This window comes from Salvelinus fontinalis, chromosome 3 (genome assembly GCF_029448725.1).
Source record: "Salvelinus fontinalis isolate EN_2023a chromosome 3, ASM2944872v1, whole genome shotgun sequence".
NCBI classification, from domain to species: domain Eukaryota; kingdom Metazoa; phylum Chordata; class Actinopteri; order Salmoniformes; family Salmonidae; genus Salvelinus; species Salvelinus fontinalis.
In genome coordinates, this window is record NC_074667.1 from 74,213,387 (window position 1) to 74,236,268 (window position 22,882).

A 22,882-nucleotide genomic window follows, 5' to 3' on the forward strand; every position below is an offset into this window, starting at 1 on the left:
GTATTTACTGTGATTTATAAATTACAGAATAACACACATTTTTATGCTACATAGGCCTACCGTAATTTTTTCTTGGTTGCTAAAAAAAATATGAACACATGTATAACAGATGAATAAACACATTTATATAATGATGTATAAATGTTTTATGTAGGACACATTCCATCTATCTTAAAGTGCTCTAATCAAGGGAACAATAGCCTTACAAAAGCATTTCCTGATCTTGGATGCAATCCACAGTAACCATCCATCCTTACCTGAAACAGTGAACTTTGCCTCAGATTTATGACCATCCACCTCAAATGAATAGACTCCTGCATCATCTTTTTTACAGTTTTCAATTACCAGCTTGTGACTGGCTCCATCTTGGATGATTTTCAGCCCATCCTCATCAGTTAGCTGATGACAGAAATAGAGAATGGATTCAATCCAGTAGGGGACTGAAAATAGCATCTTGTTTTTCATTCAACTGTCATAGTTTATTTGCTAATGGGTATTATTTCCCGTAGTTTAACTTTGACAATATATACACATTATCAAGCTGTTTAGTTCAATCAAATGTGTTGGTATTGGTCTGGAGCAAAAGCCTGCACACCATGTGTGTCTCCTGGAACAAGGTTGAAGAACACTCTATTTGTGTGATTGAAGAATACTGCACTCACTAGTAGCCCGTCTTTAAGCCAGACTCCCTCACAGTTCTCATGGCTCAGTTTGCAGGACAGTTCCGCTGTTTCCCCAAGGCTGCCATTAATATCAGCCAGTCCATTAAGGAATTGAACACCTGGATCAAATCAAATCAGAGTCACATGCGCCAAATACAACAGGTGTAGACCTTACAGTGAAATACTTACTTACAAGCCCCTAACCGACAGTGCAGTTTAAAAAATACAGATAAGAATAAGAGATAATTAAAGAGCAGCAGTAAAAAATAACAATACAAACAGGGGGTTGCCGGTACAGAGTCAACGTGCGGGGGCACCGGTTAGTTGAAATAGTAAACTTTTGTTATTGACCAAATACTTATTTTCCACCATAATTTGCAAATAAATTAATAAAAAATCCTACAATGTGATTTTCTGGATTTTTTTTCTCATTTTGTCTGTCATAGTTGAAGTGTACCTATGATGAAAATTACAGGCCTCTCTCATCTTTTTAAGTGGGAGAACTTGCACAATTGTTGGCTGACTAAATACTTTTTTGCCCCACTGTACATGTAGGTAGAGTTAATTAAAGTGACCATGCATAGATGACAACAGAGAGGGGCAGTGGTGTGGAGAGGGAGGGGGGGGGGCGATGCGAGTAGTCTGGGTAGCCATTTGATTAGATGTTTAGGAGTCGGGGGTAGAAGCTATTATAGAAGCCTCCTGGACCTAGACTTGGTGCTCCGGTACCGCTTGCCGTGTGGGAGCAGAGAGAACAGTCTATGACTAGGGTGGCTGGAGTCTTTGACAATATTTAGGGCCTTCCTCTGACACCGCCTGGTGTAGAGGTCCTGTATGGCAGGAAGCTTGGCCCCAGTGATGTACTGGGCCGTTCACACTACCCTCTGTAGTGCTTGCGGTCGGAGGCCGAGCAGTTGCCATACCAGGCAGTGATGAAACCAGTCAAGATGCTCTCGATAGTGCAGCTGTGGAACCTTTTGAAGATCTGAGGACCCATGCCAAATTTTTTCAGTCTCCTGATGGGGAATAGATTTTGTCATGCCCGCTTCACGACTGTCATGGTGTGCTTGGACCATGTTAGTTTGTTGGTGATGTGGACACCAAGGAACTTGAAGCTCTTAACCTACTCCACTGCAGCCCCGTCGATGAGAATGGGGGCGTGCTCGGTCTTCTTTTTCTTGTTGTCCACAATCATCTCCATTGTCTTGATCACGTTGAGGGACAGGTTTTTGTCTTGGCACCACACGACCAGGTCTCTGACCTCCTCCCTATAGGCTGTCTCGTTGTTGTCGTGATCAGGCCTACCACTGTTGTGTCGTCTGCAAACTTAATGATGGTTTTGGACTCGTGCCTGGCCATGAAGTCGTGGGTGAACAGGGAGTACAGGAGGGGACTGAGCACGCACCCCTGGGGAGCTCCAGTGTTGAGGATCAGTGTGGCATATGTGTTCCTACCTACCCTCACCACCTGGGGGCGACCCGTCAGGAAATCGAGGATCCAGTTGCAGAGGGAGGTGTTTAGTCCCAGGGTCCTTAGCTAAGGATGTAACATTAGGTAAGTAAACTCAGCAAAAAAAGAAACGGCCCTTTTTCAGGACCCTGTCTTTCAAAGAAAATTTGTAAAAATCCAAATAACTTCACAGATCTTCTCTGTAAAGGGTTTAAACACTGTTCCCCGTGCTTGTTCAATGAACCATAAACAATTAATGAACATGCACCTGTTGAAACGGTTGTTAACACACTAACAGCTTACCGACGGTAGTCAATTAAGGTCACAGTTATGAAAACTTAGGACACAAAAGAGGCCTTTCTACTGACTCTGAAATACACCAAAAGAAAGATGCCCAGGGTCTCTGCTCATCTGCGTGAACGTGCCTTAGTCATGCTGCAAGGAGTCATGAGGACTGCAGATGTGGCTAGGGCAATAAATTGCAATGTCCGTACTGTGAGACGCTTAAGACAGCGTTACAGGGAGACAGGACGGACAGCTGATCGTCCTCGCAGTGGCAGACCATGTGTAACAACATCTGCACAGGATCGGTACATCCGAACATCACAGCTGCGGGACAGATACAGGATGGCAACAACAAATGCCCGAGTTACACCAGGAACGCACAATCCCTCCATCAATGCTTAGACTGTCCACAATAGGCTGAGAGAGGCTAGACTGAGGGCTTGTAGGCCTGTTGTAAGGCAGGTCCTCACCAGACATCACCGGCAACAACGACGCCTGTGGGCACAAACCCACCGTCGCTGGACCAGACAGGACTGGTAAAAAGTGCTCTTCACTGACGAGTCACAGTTTTGTCTCACCAGGGGTGATGGTCGGATTCACGTTTATCGTTGAAGGAATGAGTGTTACACCAAGGCCTGTACTCTGGAGCGGGATTGATTTGGAGGTGGAGGGTCCATCATGGTCTGGGGCGGTGTGTCGCAGCATCATCGGACTGAGCTTGTTGTCATTGCAGGCAATCTCAATGCTGTGCGTTACAGGGAAGACATAGTCCTCCCTCATGTGGTACCCTTCCTGCAGTCTCATCCTGACATGACCCTCCAGCATGACAATGCCACCAGCAATAAAGTCCTTCTTTATATCCCAGAAAAGTGTGTTCAGTTGGCGCGATTGATTGCGTAATCCACCGTTCCACTCGTTCAACATGCATACTAAGGAATCCCAAATGTTACCGGTAAACTTCATCAAAACAACGTTTCTACTCAATCCTCAGCTACCCTAATATGTAAAAAACGATACAATTTAAGACGGAATGTAGTATGTTCAATACCGGAGATAAATAACGCCCTCATTCACGCGCGCCACTAGTCTAGAGTCCTAATGAGGGACACCTTGAAAAACTTCAACTACTTGCTCATTTAAAAAAAAACAAGCCTGAAACCCTTTCTAAAGACTGTTGACATCTAGTGGAAGCCATAGGAACTGCAATCTGGGAGAAATTATTTTAAATATCCCATAGACTAGCATTGAAATGGCCTGTGACCTAAAACAAAACTTTTCCGGATGGATTCTCCTCTGGTTCTATCCTGCCATATCAGTTCTGTTATACTCACATACATTATTTTAACCGTTTTAGAATCTTCAGAGTGTTTGCTATCCAATGCTACCAATTATATGCATATCCTAGCTTCTGGGCTTGAGTAACAGGCAGTTTACTTTGGGCAAGTCAGTCATCCGAACTTCCAAATACTGCCCCCTAATGCAGCTGGTGGCCACACCAGATACTGACTTTTACTTTTGATTTTGACCCCCCCACCCTTTGGTTAGGGACACATTCTTCCGTTTCTGTTAGTCACATGTCTGTGGAACTTGTTCAGTTTATGTATCCGTTGTTGAATCTTGTTATGTTCTTACAAATATTTACACATGTTAAGTTTGCTGAAAATAAACGCAGTTGACAGTGAGAGGACGTTTCTTTTTCTTGCTGCGTTTACATCATACCGTAGTCAGGATAATCTAAACAGGTAAGGCATCACCTCTTTCCTCATGATCTCATCTGTAAATTGGCATTTTTATAAATACACTATAAATACACACAAAAGTATGTGGACACCCCTTCAAATGAGTGGTTTTGGCTATTTCAGCCACACCTTTGCTGACAGGTGTATAAAATAGAGCACACAGCCATCCAATCTCTGTAGACAAACATTGGTAGTAGAATTGCCTTACTGAACAGCTCAGTGACCTTCACCGTGGCACCGTCATAGGATGCCACATTTCCTACAAGTCAGATCATCACATTTCTGCCCTGCTAGAGCAGCCCCGGTCAACTGTAAGTGCTCTTATTGTGAAGTGGAAACGCCTAGGAGCAACAACGGCTCAGCCATGAAGTGGTAAGCCACACAAGCTCACAGAGCGGGACTGCCGAGTACTGAAGTGCGTACTGCATAAAAATCGTCTGTCCTTGGTTGCAACACTTACTACCGAGTTCCAAACTGCCTCTGGAAGCAACGTCAGCACAGTAACTGTTTGTCAGGAGCTTCATGAAATGGGTTTCCATGGCTGAGCAGCCACACACAAGCATACAATCACCATGTGCTATGTCAAGCGTTAGCTGGAAAGGTGTAAAGCTTCCAGTGGAAACGCACTCTTTGGACTGATGAATCACGCTTCACCATCTGGCAGTGCGATGGACGAATCTGGGTTTGGCGGATGCCAGGAGAATGCTACCTGCCCCAATGCATAGTGCCAACAGTAAAGTTTGGTAGACAATGTTGTGCTTCCAACTTTGTGGCAACAGCTTGGGGAAGGCCCTTTCCTGTTTCAGCATTACAATGCCCGCGCGCCTAAAGAAAGGTCCATACATAAATGGTTTGTCAAGATCCATGTGAAAGAACTTGACTGGCCTGCAAAGAACCCTGACCTCAACCCCATTGACCACCTTTGGGATTAATTGGAATACTGACTGCGAGCCAGGCCTATTCACCCAACATCAGTGCCCGACCTCACTAATTCTCTTGTGGCTGAATGGAAGCAAGTCCCCGCAGTAATGTTCCAAAATCTATTGGAAAGCATTCCCAGAAGAGTGGAGGCTGTTATAGCAGCAATGTTCCAGCATCTATTGGAAATCCTTCCCAGAAGAGTGGAGGCTGTTATAGCAGCAATGTTCCAGCATCTATTGGAAAGCCTTCCCAGAAGAGTGGAGGCTATTATAGCAGAAGAGGGGGGCCCAACTCCATATTAATGCCCATGATTTTGGAATGAGATGTTCGACGAGCAGGTGTCTACATTCTTTTGGTCATGTAGATATTCGATTGAAATTAAACAAAATAAGCAAGGTTAAATATGACAACTGACAAGATAATGATATGAACTAGACATATAGATTGGTTAGGCAGTGCACAAACTGGCAGTTTTGGTTTGTATGGTTGGTTGTACCACATTGACATCAATAATACAGATAAACAAGTTATTGAGTTATGTTTACTGTGTCTTATAAATGATTATAAACCAGGTTGTTCGAGCCCGGAATGCTGATGGCCTGAAACCCATGTTATATCAGACGGTATACCATTATACCATTGGTATAACAAAACATTTATTTTTACTGCTCTAATTAGGTTGGTAACCAGTTTATAGTAGCAATAAGGCACCTCGGGGGTTTGTGATATATGGCCAATATACCACAGCTAAGAGCTGTGTACAGGCACTCCGCGTTGCGTCGTGCTAAGAACAACCCTTAGCCGTGGTATACTGTATTAGCCATATACCACATCTCCTCGGGCCTTATTGCTTAAATATAATATTTGAAGTGAAAAAACTTTTTTTGCTTTTAGTAAAAAAAAAGGTTATTGACAATACACATTTATGGACTTTGTTTGGATGAAGGTAGTTAATGCACCTCTGGGGCACGTTTAGCAGGATGCAACGTTTTGAAACGTTCAGATAGAAATAGGCTATGTAGAACAAACATGCCTCTCCGACATGTAGAAATAAGGAATCACATAGGCTCTATTCATGGGATTTCTATCTGCAAGGTTTAACAAAGTTTGTCAATTGAACGTGGCCCTTGATATGATGAGTGTGACAACCCACCAGTACTTATCAGCTAACTGGTATATGTCTCTCTGTAGTGCTATCTAGGAAGTACTGCAAGTCCTGGTCTGTTGCTGACAAAGCCTGCAAAAGAAGTCTACACAGCAAAAAAGGCTTTGTTTATAAATCAAAGGCTGAAGTCAATCTTCAATAAAAAGTCCCACAACAAATCTTTGATAGAAATAATGAATCTAAGGTCGACTTATTTGTCAAGTACAAATTAAGCTACCATATAGAAATGTCAATACATTGAAGTCAGAGTTTAACATCCAACAAGCTCCCTACTTTTTGCTGAGATTCCCTCAGGCAGTATTGTGTCAGCTTATCATTTAAACCACAGCTGCCATTAGGTTTAAAGATCAGACTGAAATGAAGGAAACCAGCACCTTTTAGGGTTAAGCTTGATCAAAAGTTTCTGGAAATAGTTTAATCTTCTACATTCGGATGTAGTTACACACATTTGTATGTACAAGTGTAAAAAGGTTAGCAAATTATCAAAAAAGCTACGGAAAGTTGCTGATGATAACCCCAGCAAAGACCATTGGACATCAATTTTCCCACTAACAATTTGAGGTAAAAACTTTTTAATTTAATGTTACATATTCGTACCAAATGTACATCAATTTTTGCTCTAGTTCATAGTCAGTGTCACGATCGTCTTGACTTTGAAGAGAGGACCAAAACGCAGCGTGTGAGAAATACATTCTCTTTTTATTAGAGAAGAGCAACGAACGAAACAAAACAACAAACTGACGACCGTGAAGCTATATAAACAAAATGGTGCTGACACTGACCACTACACACTGACATAGACAGAATTACCCACCAAACCAGGACCAAGCAGCGTGAAAGGATGGAACAGCGCTTAGTGGAGGAATGGACCCGGGAAAAGGATATGTGGAGAACAACCTGGGAAGAGATAGACAGGTGGGCGTGCGATCCAGAGAAAGTGCCGGAGCCTGCCTGGGATTCGCTGGAGCAGTGCGAGGAGGGTTACAGGATTATGGAGTTGGAGCAAGGAGCACGAATGCGCGGTAGGAAGCACTCGAGGAAACGCCAAAAAATTCTTGGGGAGGGGCTCATGGGGAGTGTGGCGAGTCCAGATAGGAGATCTGCGTCAACTTCCCGTGCTACCCGTGTGGACCCTAAGAAAGAACCTGAGCCAGTCGGGCTGATATTGGAGGTGAGCAATGGGAATGATACAGAGACTGTTAACCTGTTTGGGCTCAAGGGGCAGTATTGAGTAGCCAGATAAAAGGTGCCCATTTCAAAAAGGCCTCGTACTCAATTCTTGCTCGTACAATATGCATATTATTATTACTATTGGATAGAAAACACTCTCTAGTTTCTAAAACCGTTTGAATTATATCTGTGGGTGAAACAGAACTGGACTTAGAGCAATTTTCCTATGTGTATGTCAGAATGCAGAATTTTGCTGACTGTTTTGAGACCTGTGTATTAATTTGCCTGTCCTCTATTGGTTGAGATGCACTGCATATGCCTTCCCCTGGGTGTCAGCGAATAGGGAGACTTGAAATGGAATTTCTACGTAGTTCCCAAAGGTTATAAATTGCTTGGAACCGAAGTGTCCCATCTTTCCACTCTTCGCTCTGACGCAGCGAGGGTCTTGGCATGTCATTTTAGAAGCTCCCGTTTTAGCTCCTAGATATATCCGGCTCTGTTTTTATTCGATATAGGTGTTGAAGACATCGTAGTGTTGTTATTTTAAACCAAATTATATCAGTTTATGTCAGAATATTGCGATTTTCGGGTATTTATTTTCGTGACGTTGTAGGAAGTTGGGTATCTCTGGCCCACATGGCTATTGTTTACTGCTAATTGCAACGTGGAAGACAACATTCTCCAACCCAGCAACGATTCTTTTGGACAAAGGACACCCTTCCCAAGATTCTGATGGTAGTTCATCAAAAAGTAAGAACTATTTATGCTGATAATTCATTGTTCTGTTGGAAAAAGTAAAATGCATAACCCGCCATTACTTGCAGTGTAGCCTTACTTTATCGCAGCCTGTATTGCGCAGTAACGTTAATTTAAAAAATGTAAGTCAGCGATTGCATTAAGAACTAATTTGTCTGTCAATTGCTGTCCAACCTGTATTTTTTTTGTCAAGTTTATGAATAGTTTTCGATAAGAGTAGGTGCCTTTACAAGATGGCGCCGGACAGATTGCTTGACGTTATGGACACTATTCTCATTGTATAAGCACGATTTGTGCCGCTAAATATGCACATTTTCGAACACACTCTATATGCATTGTGTAATATGATGTTACAGGACTGTCATCTGAAGAATTCTGAGAAGGTTAGTGAAACAATTCATATATTTTGGTGGTTTATACGTTATCGCTATTTTTGCCTTGAATCAATGCTGTTGTTATGTTTGCTATTGTGCTAAGCTAATATAACACTGTATTGTGTTTTCGCTGTAAAACACTTGATAAATCGGAAATATTGTCTGGAATCACAAGATGCCTGTCTTTCAATTGCTGTACACTGTGTATTTTTCAGAAATGTTTTATGATGAGTATTTAGTTATTTGGCATTGGTGTCTGTAATTTTTCTGTCTGCTTTCGGTGCAATTTCTGACTGTAGCTGCAATGTAAACTATGATTTATACCTGAAATATGCACATTTTTCTAACAAAACATATGCTATACAATAAATATGTTATCAGACTGTCATCTGATGAAGTTGTTTCTTGGTTAGTGGCTATTTATATCTTTATTTGGTCGAATTTGTGATAGCTACTGATGGAGTAAAAAACTGATGGAGTAATAAAAGTGGTGTCTTTTGCTAACGTGGTTAGCTAATAGATTTACATATTGTGTCTTCCCTGTAAAACATTTAAAAAATCGGACATATTGGCTTGATTCACAAGATGTGTACCTTTCATCTGGTGTCTTGGACTTGTTAATGTGTGAAAGTTAAATATTAAAAAAAAACATCTTTTGAATTTCGCGCCCTGCACTTTGAGCTGGCTGTTGTCATAAGTGTACCGGCACCGCCCTGCAGCCATAAGAAGTTAAGGATTTATTGGGGAGGTTGGAGGAGAGTGAAATGAGGGAGCTGCTGTGTTGGTGCGTGAGGCACAAAATCCACCCGACAGAGCGTGTGCGGGAAGTGATGTTACCTGAGTCAACTCTCCATGCTCGTCCTGAGGTGCGTGCTAACCGTCTGGGAATGACAGTCCCACGAACCAGGCCTCCTGTACGCCTTCCTAGTCCTGCACCTCCTGTAGCAGCCCCACGTACCAGTCCTCCAGTTCCGGCACCACGCACCAAGCCTCCTGTGCGTCTCCAGAGTCCAGTACGTCCTGTTCCTCCTCCCCGCACTAGCCCTGAGATGCGTGTCCCCAGCCCGATACCACCAGTTCCGGCACCACGCACCAAGCCTTTTGTGCGTCTCCAGAGTCCAGTACGTCCTGTTTCTCCTCCCCGCACTAGCCCTGAGATGCGTGTCCCCAGCACGGTACCACCAGTTCTGGCACCACGCACTAGGCCTAATGTGCGTCTCCAGGGTCCAGTATGCCCTGTTCCTCCTCCCCGCACTTGCCCTGAGATGCGTGTCCCCAGCCCGGTACCACCAGTGCCGGTACCACGCACCAGGCCTATAGTACGCCTTGAGAGTCCAGTGTGCCCTGTTGTTGTTCACCGCACTAGCCTGATGGTGCGTGTCATTAGTCCGGTACCTCCAGTTCCGGCACCACGCACTAGGCCTACAGTGCGCCTCAGCCGGCAGAGTCTGCCGTCTGCCCAACGGCGCCTGAACTGCCCGTCTGACCAACACCGTCTGACCTGTCTGTCTGCCAAGCGCCGCATGAACTGCCCGTCTGTACTGAGCCTTCAAAGCCGCCCGTCTGTACTGAGCCTGCAAAGCCGCCCGTCTGTACTGAGCCTGCAAAGCCGCCCGTCTGCCATGAGCCGCCAGAGCCTTCCGCCAGACAGGAGCTGCCAGAGCCTTCCGCCAGACAGGAGCAGCCAAAGCCTTCCGCCAGACAGGATCAGCCAGAGCCTTCCGCCAGACAGATTCAGCCAGAGCCTTCTGCCAGACAGGATCAGCCAGAGCCTTCCGCCAGACAGGATCTGCCAGAGCCGCCAATCAGCCAGGATCTGCCAGAGCCGCCAATCAGCCAGGATCTGCCAGAGTCGCCAGCCAGCCATGAGCAGCCAGAGTCGCCAGCCAGCCATGAGCAGCCAGAGTCGCCAGCCAGCCATGAGCAGCCAGAGTCGCCAGCCAGCCATGAGCAGCCAGAGTCGCCAGCCAGCCATGAGCAGCCAGAGTCGCCAGCCAGCCATGAGCAGCCAGAGTCGCCAGCCAGCCATGAGCAGCCAGAGTCGCCAGCCAGCCAAGAGCAGCCAGAGTCGCCAGCCAGCCAAGAGCAGCCAGAGTCGCCAGCCAGCCAAGAGCAGCCAGAGTCGCCAGCCAGCCATGAGCAGCCAGAGTCGCCAGCCAGCCATGAGCAGCCAGAGTCGCCAGCCAGCCAGGATCTACCAGAGACACCAAAGCTGGTATTTTCAGTGGTGGAGTTGGGGCCACGTCCATCACCCGAGCCGCCGCCATGATGGGGCCCACCCCGGACCCTCCTCGTTCTATGTCAGGTTTTGTGTGACATGGGGAATGTTTGTGTTTTGTCTCGTCTTGGGTGGTTATATGGAAAAGGGGGTGTTGGGTTTAGTGTATGGGTTTGTGTTTAGTGAATGTTTCTAGGTAAGTAAATGGTTGCCTGAGTGGTTCTCATACAGAGACAGATGTCTTTCATTTGTCTCTGATTGGGAGCCATATTTAAAGCAGCCATGGGCATCATGTGTTTGTGGGTAATTGTCTATGTTCTATGTTGCATGTGTGCACTTAGTTCAGTTTAGCTTCACGATCGTTTGTTTTGTTCATTTTGTAAGTGTTTGTTTTTTCCTTCATTAAAAGAAGATGTATTTTTCACGCGCTGCGCCTTGGTCCTCTCTCCCTTCTCAAGAAGACGATCGTGACAGTCAGTGGTTCATATTTTTTTTCTTGATGATTCATCTACAATCTGTGATTATATATCATACATAATATCACAGCCATTTTATTCTAAATGACTTTGATTACTGGCCTTATCTAACATGCAATAGTCAACCTCTGTCTTCTCTTACCACGTCACGTCCAGAGAATCGGTCAGTCTGGTATTTCACCCCACTCCAGGCCTCGACTTCTTCTCCAAGTTGATTATCATAACCAATGCACATATCATACATCTTATCTCCTTATTTATCTTTGGCAGCAACTATAAAGTTTACAAGCGTCATCAAGTCAGTCTGCTTACAACATTTACATTAGCAGCAACACAACAAGAGCAACAAAACACTACTGCCTAAACAATGTCCTTAAATGTAGGCAACATTGAGTTTCCTAATGTACTGTGATAGAAAAAGTTGTTGAACCATTTACCTTTACCTCCATGTCCTTCTCCATCCCTCTCTCCGGCACCTGCTCCGGCTCCTGCTCCGGCTCCTGCTCCAACAGCAGCGTCTTTCTCTGCTTGGGCCCGTTTGGCTGCATCTGCAGCATCCTTCTCTGCTTGGGCCCGTCTGGCTGCATCCGCAGCATCCTTCTCTGCTTGGGCCCGTCTGGCTGCGTCCGCAGCGTCCTTCTCTGCTTGGGCCCGTCTGGCTGCGTCCGCAGCGTCCTTCTCTGCTTGGGCCCGTCTGGCTGCGTCCGCAGCGTCCTTCTCTGCTTGGGCCCGTCTGGCTGCGTCCGCAGCGTCCTTCTCTGCTTGGGCCCATCTGGCTGCATCTGCAGGGTCCATCTCTGCTTGGGCCCGTCTGGCTGCGTCCGCAGCGTCCATCTCTGCTTGGGCCTGTCTGGCTGCATACAGGTCATCCTTTTCCTTCTGCAGCTTAGCCGACTGCTCTGCGGCTATCTTAGCCAGGTCCTCTCCTCCACCACCAGCCGTGGTGGTTTTACGGGACGTTTTTTTCCCACGCATGTTTGGGTCATTATCGGCTGAGTTAACAGGAACAGGGAAAGAGGGGTTTAAGTTCAAGTATAAGGCTTCATGTTTATGTTAGTTTTTGCTTAGAAAATATTGTATCACAGTTGTCCCACCTTCCACAATAAGCCAAGCGTTGCAGGAGGCAATGCCAGCCATGGCAGTGTAGACTCCTTTGTCGACTTGGGCACAATCTTTCACTTTTAAGCTATGAACGAGGTGGTCTTCTGACACAGTGATGTCAAACTTGTCCCCTTGTTCGAGAGGGATGTTCTTTCCAGTCCACACAATCTTTGGGAAGGGGTGGGACAAGACACACTCAAACACGGCATCCTCTCTCTCCTTAGCCTTCACCTCCTGAATCTTGACAACAAATTCCACTGGTATAACTGTAGAGGGAAAGACAGTACGATATTGGTGGGAAACATTTCTCTCAAACATTCCTCAAGAATTATCAAATGATATACTGTGTTACAGTTGCTAAATTGGTCATACAGAAAGGTAGAAGAAGATGCATTCTTACTCTTAAAGTCAGTTGAGAAACAATTGGCATCCTCAACGTCCACCTGGTACAATCCAGCGTCGTCTGGCATCAGGTTGTTGATGCTAAAGATATACTTTTTGCCAATTTTGTTTAGGTTGTGCTTCCCGCTGCCGTCGTCAGAATAGGGAACCATGACCCCATCCTTTTGGGCAGAAAAGTCAAACACATTATGCACTTCATAACAGATTTTGTGAATCAATTAGCTTGTCACTGGCTTCCATGGTGGGAGAGAGGACGTACCTTGAATAGGAAAACCTGACTGTTGGGATTCTTCAGTTCCATGTCCAGTTCAAACTCTGCTGAGCCATCGATTTTCACCTCAATGTGTTTCAGATTTTCAAGTTTTTCAACAACCTATAAAATTGAAAGAGAGGATCAGGAGAGACTAAAGCAAGAGGGTAAATTATTACCCACAAGGTACAGTAATCTGTAAATTGAATGCCTTATTGCATCATCGCTGATACCTTTGCCTGTTCCTCGTCTCTCTCTTTCTTCTTTAAGTTCAGCTGCTTCAGCATCCAGCGGAAGTCAGTGACTCCATACTCCATACAGACCTTCTCGTAGTCCTTCTTAGGTGAGCTTAGCATCACCTCCCAGAACTTTGGATCAATCTCTCCCTCAGTCTTCTTTAGTTGTGGTTTAGTTCGCACAACCCTTAAATGGGAATAGGAAGAGTTAAAACTCTGGAGAAACTAGTGTTTGGCCATCCTTATCTATTTGTCACAACACTATCCTTGATATGTCTGTCTGAAGTATAGTCCCCAAAAAATTCTGGAAATTAATAAATGGTTTCCAAAAATGTACATGTCTGTTCCCAAAACGGGACATGAAGTAATAGTTTTGGATATTTGTACTTGGAACAGTAATTTACTTCCTCTTAAGCATTTTTCTGAAATCCTCTGGTGCCGCTCTTTTTGGACCTAAAAAGATTAAGAATTAAAATAACTAGCCGGATAAATAGGTATTCTTGAATCTTCATGCGCTAAGGAATTGTGTAATATTAGGATATACAATAATTTTCACACCTGTTGTCGCTTTCTTCTTGAATCCAACTGAAAATAGAAAACAATATATTTTTCTGATGAGTATTGCTAATAGAAAATGTGTTTTAGCAAGTGAACACAGTGCCATTTCAATGAATCATCCTAATGACATAAATCAATTCATTTCTCACCCTCAATAACATTCAAGGTGGCAGTGCAAACTGCCCTTCCATATTCATTGGCGGCAAAACATTTGTAGGTGTCAGCTTGTTCTGCTTTTACATTGGGTATCTGATGAAATGACAACATTGCAGTGAGATTTAACCCTACACTCGGTCGATACCACACCAGACATACTGTAGGTCTAGTGCTTTTAGAGAGAAATGTAATAGCAAGGCTTTCTCCTGCATTGGCATCCTTGCACAATCACTTGTTTTTTCAGTTGAATAATTATTAGACAATGACAATTTAAAGGGTTGAAATTGGTTGTGCGTGCCATTAGCTGCTCCTACTTACCTCAAGAAAATATTCTTCCATAGTCTCATCATATCTACTGATATACTTCGTTGGATCCTCCAGCGGGCCTTTGTTCCTGGCCCAGGTGATGTTTGGTTTAGGCACTCCGCTTACAATACTTTTGAAAAAGGCTAATTTACCTGAAAGCATAGATATGTGTATTGCACTATGAACATTAATGCTCTATTTAATTCTATACCTGAAAGTCACCAAATGTTAATGTACTCTGTTAGAAACAAAGTCTTCTTACAGCCCAGAAATCAAGTTTGTGCACGTCAGTTTGTACAAAAACAGGAGACCCTACCCTCTTGGATCGTCAAAGCGATGGGCTTGCGGGTGAAGTCGGGGGTGGACATACCCTCTGGTACTTCCTCCACAAACTGTGTTATCATAACTCCAGGGACTCTGGATCTTCTTTTAATAGCCACTGTTGAAGTCCGAAAACAAATACTCTCAGCTCCAAGTTGTTGTGAAGAAACAAGACCAAACAGCAACCAACATATAAGAAACATCTCCTGAATTAGAGAAATATTACAAAACATCATGAATGTTTTGTGTAGGTCAGTATATTTTCACACCAGTTTTTAAAAAAAAGTACACTCTTACACATCAATATTATACATGGGGCTGTATTACTTTGGTTGGCTGCGTTTGAAGGTGCATTTTAGTCATTCCTCCACAAGTGGTCAATATTTGATTTCTGCAGCAAAAATAAAAGTGAAATGGAAAGATTGAAGTTATTCTAAATAAATGTATTGCTTTACATGGAAACAAATACAATACATAACCCCAGTGAATAATATTGGAAAAACGTTTTGTTTAAAAAAACATCAGTAAATATTTAGATCATTAGTAGCTAGTTCAAATAATATCCTTTATTTTAAATATTTTACTTGAAACTTGGTCCTGGAAAGGAACATTGTATCGTCACTTACTAATTAACATTCGGATGTCTTTAACGTTAATTTGCTTAATCGTTTGAAAAACAACAACATCCGAAAGTTCAGCACTCCAGGACAGGGTTTTCAGTAACAATCAGGATAATCTTCAAATAACATAAATCTTCACTGGCGGATGGGGGGATCGTGTACAGAGCATTAATTATGTGTGCACCAATTTTGTTCTCCACCATCTTGAAGTGATTTTTTTAACCAGAGAGATTCTTTAAAAATATGATCACTTGTAAACATAGCATGCATTGAGTTGAAGTGCATTTCAGCAGTTTCCCAATGTCAACCCTCCTACCTTGACCCTGGGGCGCCCAGTCATCTTCTGCTAGTAAAAGCATATGCCGCACATGAATGGAGGCAGACAACAGAACAAAATACTGACAAACTGGCACTGCTTGGTCTTCCCACTGGGCACAGATGTCAATTCAACATCTATTCCTTTATGTCTACACGTCTATTCCATTCCATTGAAATAACGTGTAAACAACGTTGGTTCAACCAGTGTGTGCCCAGTTCGTTAACACTGACAGAGAAAGCAGACATATGCAAAAATATCTCGCAGTGGGCTACACAGTGCATACAAAATACAAGAAGAGCTACAACTTATGACAAACAAGGTAAAAATAGGGACATTGTAGAAGCAGGCATTTCTCCAAATTGCTAAAAGACAGACACAGGACATGTGGTAGAGGGTGCTCGTTGGGTAAAAACTATTCAATACACCCATTTTATAGTACTAAAATCTCCAAAACAATTTCCCAGTTCAAGCCTCTAAAAATATTTTATTTTACAGCCCAATACAAATGACTATGCCTGCCCAGCACATTGCTACCATATTTTTTCTTTCGAGTCAATGTTGTTCCCAGTAGATAAAATATGGATTTGCCAGAGAGGAGAGATAGAGATGGCTGAAATCAAATTTCATAATACTTGATTGATTTCTTTAAGATGATCTTTAGTGTCCATTCATTCCATCTCTTGTGTCATATTTATAATTTATCACCTGTTCCATCAATGAATGCATGCATGTTTTTTTTTGTGTAGTCAGTATATTTTCACACCAGTTTTAAGTGTACACTCTTACACTTCAATTTTATACCTGGCGCAGTACTACTTTGGTTGGCTGCTTTTCAAGGTGCATTTTAGACAACCGTCCACAAGAGGTCAACATTTCATTTCCACAGCATAAAGAAAATAGAAACATTTATGTAATTCGAATGAAATGTATTTCTTATTTGCTTCACATGGAAACAAATTGAATAGTTAACCCCAGTGAAAAATATTGGAAGAATATTTTGTTCAAAGGAGTGGAGTAAATATTTGTATCATTAGTAATTCAAATCATATACTTTATTTCAAATGTTTAAAATTAACCCTGGCCCTGGAAATGAATATTTTCTTGCCACTTAGTCTTAGGCCATACAAATTTAATTATCAGTTTAACGGCTGTCCCATTTCACATTTCTTAAAAATAAAATATAAAGTTGAGATGTTGTACTGAAAAATTGCAAGATTATAGCAAAAATTATGTTCTCAAGCTTCTAGTAAAGAAATACACAACTTCCTATCAGATTATGAAAAGCTACGTTTGCCTCAGACACATGTTTTCAATGATGTTATCCCACTTTTGACACCAATGGTGAATGGGGGTATCCCACACTAGGACTCACACCCGAATCACTGTGACTGCCATTAAAAACCTTAGCCATAACAACAAGAAGCTAGAATCTATTGACGAAGTTGCTAGATGTTGAATTTTACAAGGTGGTGCACTTTTTATTTGTTATTTAATTTGCTCCCACACATCACTTAATATGAACATGAAATCAGCTAAACTGGTAATCAAGTTTGAATGGCCTTACTGATTTACCGTATGATGTTACTTAGTGTCATCATCAATTGAAAAACAGCAACATCAGAATGTTCAGCCCACCTAGGACAGGGTTTACGGTAACAATCAGGATTATCAATTACATTATCAATTACATTGATAATCATAAAATCACATCAATTTTTACAGGAGGATGGGGTATCATCAATAATGGGAGCACTGATTTCCTTCAACACACTTGATTCTTTTCTGCCCCATCCTGAAGTGATTTTTTTTAGAGTGATTCTTTAAAATATGATCACTGTAAACATGGCATGGATCTTTAGGTTGCAGTGCATTTCCAAAAGTTAACCTTCCTACCTTGACCCTGGGGCGCCCAGTAATCTTCTGCTAGTTAAAGCATATGACGCACATGAATGGAGACATACAATAGAACTAACATACTGACAAACTGGCACAGCTTTGGCTTAACAATAACAGAGAAGGCACACTGACAGACATATACTAAAATATATCACAGTGGGCTACGCAATGTGTACAACATACAAGAAGAGCTACAACATATAACAAACAATGTAGAAATAGGGACAGGTAGCACTACTTGAATTCATTCTAATTGTAATTTAATTGTAGCATTAAATGAAACAGGCATTTAAAAATAAAATGCTAAAAGACAGATACAGGACATGTGTTAGAGGGTGCTGGTTGGGTAAAAGTTATTTATTACTGAAAATCTCCTAAACAATTTCCCAGTTCAAGCCTAGAAAAATGATTTTTTTTTACAGCACAATACTAATGACTGTTCCTGCAAACCACGTTGCATCTTGAGGTATCTTTCAGTGCTACCATACAAAATCTTTCTGCCTGGAGTCAGTGGTCCCAATAGATAAAAGATGGATTGCCAAAGGGGAGAGACGGAGATGATGGATTTCATTTAGAGTATCTCTAGTGTCCATTCATTCCATCTCTTGTGTCATCCTAATCAGGGTTGCATTGTTTGGAGATAGTCTTACCATCTTTTCCTTCAAGTACCTTGTACTGTGTGGCTCAGTTGGTAGAGCATGGCAATTGTTGTGGGATCGATTCCCACGGTGGCCAGCACAAAAATGTATAAGAGCACTCACTAAGAGCACTCACTGAGAGCATCTACTGAAATGAAACGTAATGAAGTAAGGATGACAGTGCTTCTCTAGATTATAATGTTTTTTCCTGCACCTTTATATTGCTTGTTTGAAGGGAAGTTCTTGGGACCATTGGACAAGTTGAGAAGTGCTCAGTTTGATGTCTACCAACATGTCCACAAGATTTGTTTGCAGGGAACCAGATGGTTAGGAAAAATACAAGGATGTGTTTTGTTCTTCAAATAATGTCCAAGAGATTTGAGATTGACAGATGCAAAGATAGATGTGACCAAGATGCTTCAGAGGAACGAGCGGTTGATGTCTGTTTCATATACTTGGCCAGAGTGTACAAAATATTTTTTTATAATTTTATTCTCATTAAAATCCTTTCCCAATGGTTGTGGCACTTTCATTAACCAATCAAATAAAGCGCTTAGCCTGCAATAACCCACTCATATTAGCTTGAAAGATTGCACAAAGTCAGGGGGAACTTGAAGATGATAGAGGATGGTCTTATATAGAAATGTGTGTTTAGTTCTCTTGTCTAGCTATTTCTATCAGCAGTAGGACCATCATTTCCATGTTGCTGTACTCCTTTAAACTAAAAGTAATATTTGCTATTGGGTGATTTGGATCAACCAAATGTAACTAATGTTTTGGCCGAAAGGGTAGAGAAGGTCAAGTGTTATGTATGATACTTACCCTGCCCTGGTGGGGGCGCAGTTGCCCCTGGTATCTTCATACTGATATCTGGACTTGTTGTAGGCCAATTCAGAGAGTTAGAAAGCTGTTTATGTCTGAAAGAACATTGTATAAAGATATACTTTTGTAATTCAGAAAATGATTCATACATTTTTCATAACACCTTACTACTGTGGTATGTTTTGTAAACTCATTTATGAAATAATTAGAGATTTGATTAGTGCAGGAACATACTCAGGATATTAGGAAGACATTAGACAGTCCCTCAATGCTATTTACTCTGAGGTCATTCAGTTTCACATATCCATCCAGACCTGAATCCCTCTTATCGTGTCCTGTCCTGGTTGTCATGAGGTATCACCATGCCTCGAGACAGCCTTGACAGTCATCCAAGAGATGCTGGCACTATAAATGGGGAATATGAAATTTCACATGACGACGGACGACTGAATGACTCAGTGTAACTACCGCGAGAGACTAACGGCTGTGCCAATAGTTTAATCACCCTAATACCACATTTGGTAATGAGGAAATATTTGGGGCTCAAGAATCGGATTTTGCAAATATTCTGGGAATTGATCAAATAATGTCTATTACTATGTCTTTCATTTTAATGTTGCGAAGTCCTTGTCCAGCAGTCTTACAAAATAGGATACACATTATCTGAAGTATGGACTGAAGGCCTAGGGAAATGTGTGGTTTTGCTCTCTCAGTTCCCCATTATATTTGACCTTCAAAATTGATCACTCTGACCAATAAAGTTATATTAAGATTGATTTGATATGTATTGCGTCAGGAGTAACGCTAAACCAATGGTAAACACATTTATGGGATTCTCTATTTCAAGGGATCCTACTCAATCCATTTGTGTCCCCTGGGTAGCAAGCTCATAGGTCACATACCTCATTAAACGATAGGCACACTGTCTATCAGAATGTAATAATGTCAATCATAGCAACAGAATAAAGAAATAATGTTTCAGTGAAGAGAATTTTTTTTTTTTGTATTACTTCCGTTATACACTCTTAGGAAAAAGGGTTCTTCGGCTATCCCCATAGGAGCACCCTTTTGATTCCAGGTAGAACTTTCTGTGGAAAGAGTTCTACATGGGACTCAAAAGGGTTCAACCAGCAACCAAAAAGGGTTCTTCAAAGAGTTCTCCTACGGGGACACCCGAATAACCTCGTTAGGTTCTAGATAGCACCTTTATTTCTAACAGGGTAGTGCTCTTCGTTGACTTATTTCCATGTATTGTATTCCCATTGTTGTTCCCTAGAACTGTATGTTTTCAAAATGATGAGTACTAACAGCACCTAGGAACTCCAAATCATCCTAGGACATCATTTTTAAATCTCCAAGTATATTAACAATCCACAGATTCTCTAGTTGCGATATTGTTGGCACGTCCTATCCATGCAATATAATTATATACAATCATGTCAACTGTGTTTACAATTATATCCAGTGTTATGATATGAAATACTGATATTCTTGAAAAAAAGTCATTGTTTTCCATTGGTTGTCATATTGGTTGGGGCTCCCGATTGGCACAGCGGTCTAAGGCACTGCATCTCAGTGCTAGAGGCATCAATACTACAGACCCTGGTTTGTTTCCAGGCTGTATCACAACCGGCCGTGATTGGGAGTCCCATAGGGTGGCGCACAATTGGCCCAGCGTCGTCTGGGTTTGCCCTGGGTAGGCCATCATTGTAAATAATAATTTGTTCTTAACTGACTTGCCTAGTTAAATAAAGGTAAAATAAAAAAATATTCTTCACACTTTCAGAGATTTACAAACAAATGTTAATAAACATCGTCTTGAAAGTTTACAAGTTTAGTCTAGGAAGATAGTCTTCACTCACACCCAATTATTCAATTATTACATTTTACATTCATTTTAAATGAATTGATATTCAAATGGTGCAGACCATGCCAGAACAGTATTGCTGAAACCTGAGGCTACACCAGTTAGCTAAGATTCTCATTCAATCATATCTGTCAACAACCCCCCTAGAACATCTAGAGCTGGGCTCTCCAACACTGTTCCTGGAGAGGTTTTCCCTCCAGCCTCAGTAGTATCTAACCTGATTCAGTTTGTCAACCAGTTATTATTAGAATCAGGTGTGCTAGATTAGGAATATGGATGATAACCCTTTAGGAACAGGTTTGGAGAGCTGTGATCTAGAGGGTCGCACAATATGAGACCATTCACACTGGGTACGTTGTCAGTTCAACGTCTAGTTTTGATTTACATTTGGTTGAGTCAACAAAGAATGTTGTTGGATTTAAGTTCAAAGTTGGGTGAAAAAAATATGAAATTCCCTGATGTTGATGACTTTTTTCAAATCCATTCAGTTTTCCACGTTGATTCAACGTCATCACATATATTTATTTTGGTTGAAATGACGTGGAAACGACGTTGATTCAACTAGTTTGTGCCCAGTGGGTATTTACATTTATGCCATTTCAAATGCACCAGATCTAAGTTTACTTCGTCTTTCATGTACAACTCTCAGTTGAAATCTACAGTTTTAAGAGTTAAGCCACTGAATAAATATCAAGCCACAAGATTAAGTGAATGGCACAAACTCTTCCCTGGTGAGTGTGTGGGAAGCCCTCCCAGGTTCATCCCTAATCAAATAGACCGGGCAGCAGTCTAGAAATGACTTACCTCCCAGTGGTAAGTCCTCTAAGCACGGCTCCTCTCCTTTAGCTCTGTCTTGGCTGTCTCCGATATTTCGGCACTGCCTCCCCCCTTTTGTTAGGTGATAAAGTGGAACACGTAGAAACGCTCCATGTACTTACAGTAGACCCATCTGGAGTCACATGGGTAGTCATTTAGTAAATATAATTATATTGACGAGATGGGATCGGGTGGGGGGTTGTAGTTGTAACCACTACTGCTCCTTGAATTTGATCATGGATCAAATTGGCAATGTCAGAAGAACTTGGAGAATGCTGCAAGTGGGTGAACATCTTCAATTATCCCCCAATCACTGTGGGATCAAGTTGAAAGCTGTACAATGGTACAGTGTATGTGACAAATAACATTTGATTTGATTTGGTACTCAACATATACCAGGTATACAGGATGCGGACATCATTGTAATAGCTTAGACATTCCAACAGAACAATCAAAGCATGCCAAATTCCATCTGGACATTCCATGTCAGTTCATGACAGGTAATACACATCACCTCACTGCTAAGTCTGTAAAGTACTTAAGTAAAACTACTTTAAAGTACTGTTTTTTAAAAGCGGCAGGTAGCCTAGTGGTTAGAGTGTTGGACTAGTAACCGAAAGGTTGCTAGATTTAATCCCCGAGCTAACAAGGTAAAAATATGTTGTTCTGTCCCTGAACAAGGCAATTAACCCACTGTTCCAAGGCCGTCATTGAAAATGTGTTCTTAACTGACTTGCCTAGTTAAATAAAGGTAAAAAATAAAAACTAAGGTACTTTTTAGGGGTATCTTTTCTTTACTTTTTATATTTTTGAAAACATTTACTTCACTACATTCCTAAAGAAAATAATGTACTTTTTACTCCATATAGTTTCCCTGACACCCAAAAGTACTTGTTACATTTTGAATGCTTCACTCACTTATCAAGATAACATCCATGCTCATCCCTACTGCCTCTGATCTGGCAGACTCACTAAACACATGCTTCGTTTGTAAGTGATGTCTGAGTGTTGGAGTGTGCCCCTGGCTGTCCATAATTAAATAAAAAACAAGAAAATGGTGCTGTCTGGTTTGCTTTAAATAAGGAATTTGAAATGATGTGTACTTTTACTGTTGGTACTTAAGTATATTTTAGCAATTACATTTACTTTTGATACTTAACTATATTTAAAACCAAATACTTTTAGACTTTCACTCAAGTAGTATTTTATTGTGACTTTCACTTCTACTTGAGTCATTTTCTATTAACTTATCTTTACTTTCAGTCAAGTATGAAAATGTTGTGCTTTTTCCACCACTGAGGATTTATGGCTCCACAATGGCCATGTAATGATCTGCTTTAGGTGACGGGCTAATAATTT

At 41.9% G+C, this 22,882-nt stretch overlaps 1 protein-coding gene across 1 annotated transcript in view; it reads right to left on the minus strand.

Moving 5' to 3' along the window:
* The window catches only part of LOC129851587 (immunoglobulin-like and fibronectin type III domain-containing protein 1), a 36,965-nt gene extending 18,085 nt beyond the window's left edge, over positions 1 to 18,880 (minus strand). The window contains exons 1-13 of the mRNA XM_055918196.1: positions 18,841 to 18,880; positions 14,541 to 14,663; positions 14,237 to 14,376; positions 13,912 to 14,011; positions 13,763 to 13,789; positions 13,609 to 13,657; positions 13,202 to 13,391; positions 12,978 to 13,091; positions 12,717 to 12,879; positions 12,310 to 12,582; positions 11,659 to 12,207; positions 663 to 793; positions 258 to 399 (exon numbers count right to left, since the gene is read on the minus strand). Coding sequence (XP_055774171.1) covers positions 258 to 399; positions 663 to 793; positions 11,659 to 12,207; positions 12,310 to 12,582; positions 12,717 to 12,879; positions 12,978 to 13,091; positions 13,202 to 13,391; positions 13,609 to 13,657; positions 13,763 to 13,789; positions 13,912 to 14,011; positions 14,237 to 14,376; positions 14,541 to 14,663; positions 18,841 to 18,880 — 2,041 coding nt within the window. The remainder of the gene's footprint in view (positions 1 to 257; positions 400 to 662; positions 794 to 11,658; positions 12,208 to 12,309; positions 12,583 to 12,716; positions 12,880 to 12,977; positions 13,092 to 13,201; positions 13,392 to 13,608; positions 13,658 to 13,762; positions 13,790 to 13,911; positions 14,012 to 14,236; positions 14,377 to 14,540; positions 14,664 to 18,840) is intronic.
* Between the last annotated feature and the right edge of the window lie 4,002 nt (positions 18,881 to 22,882).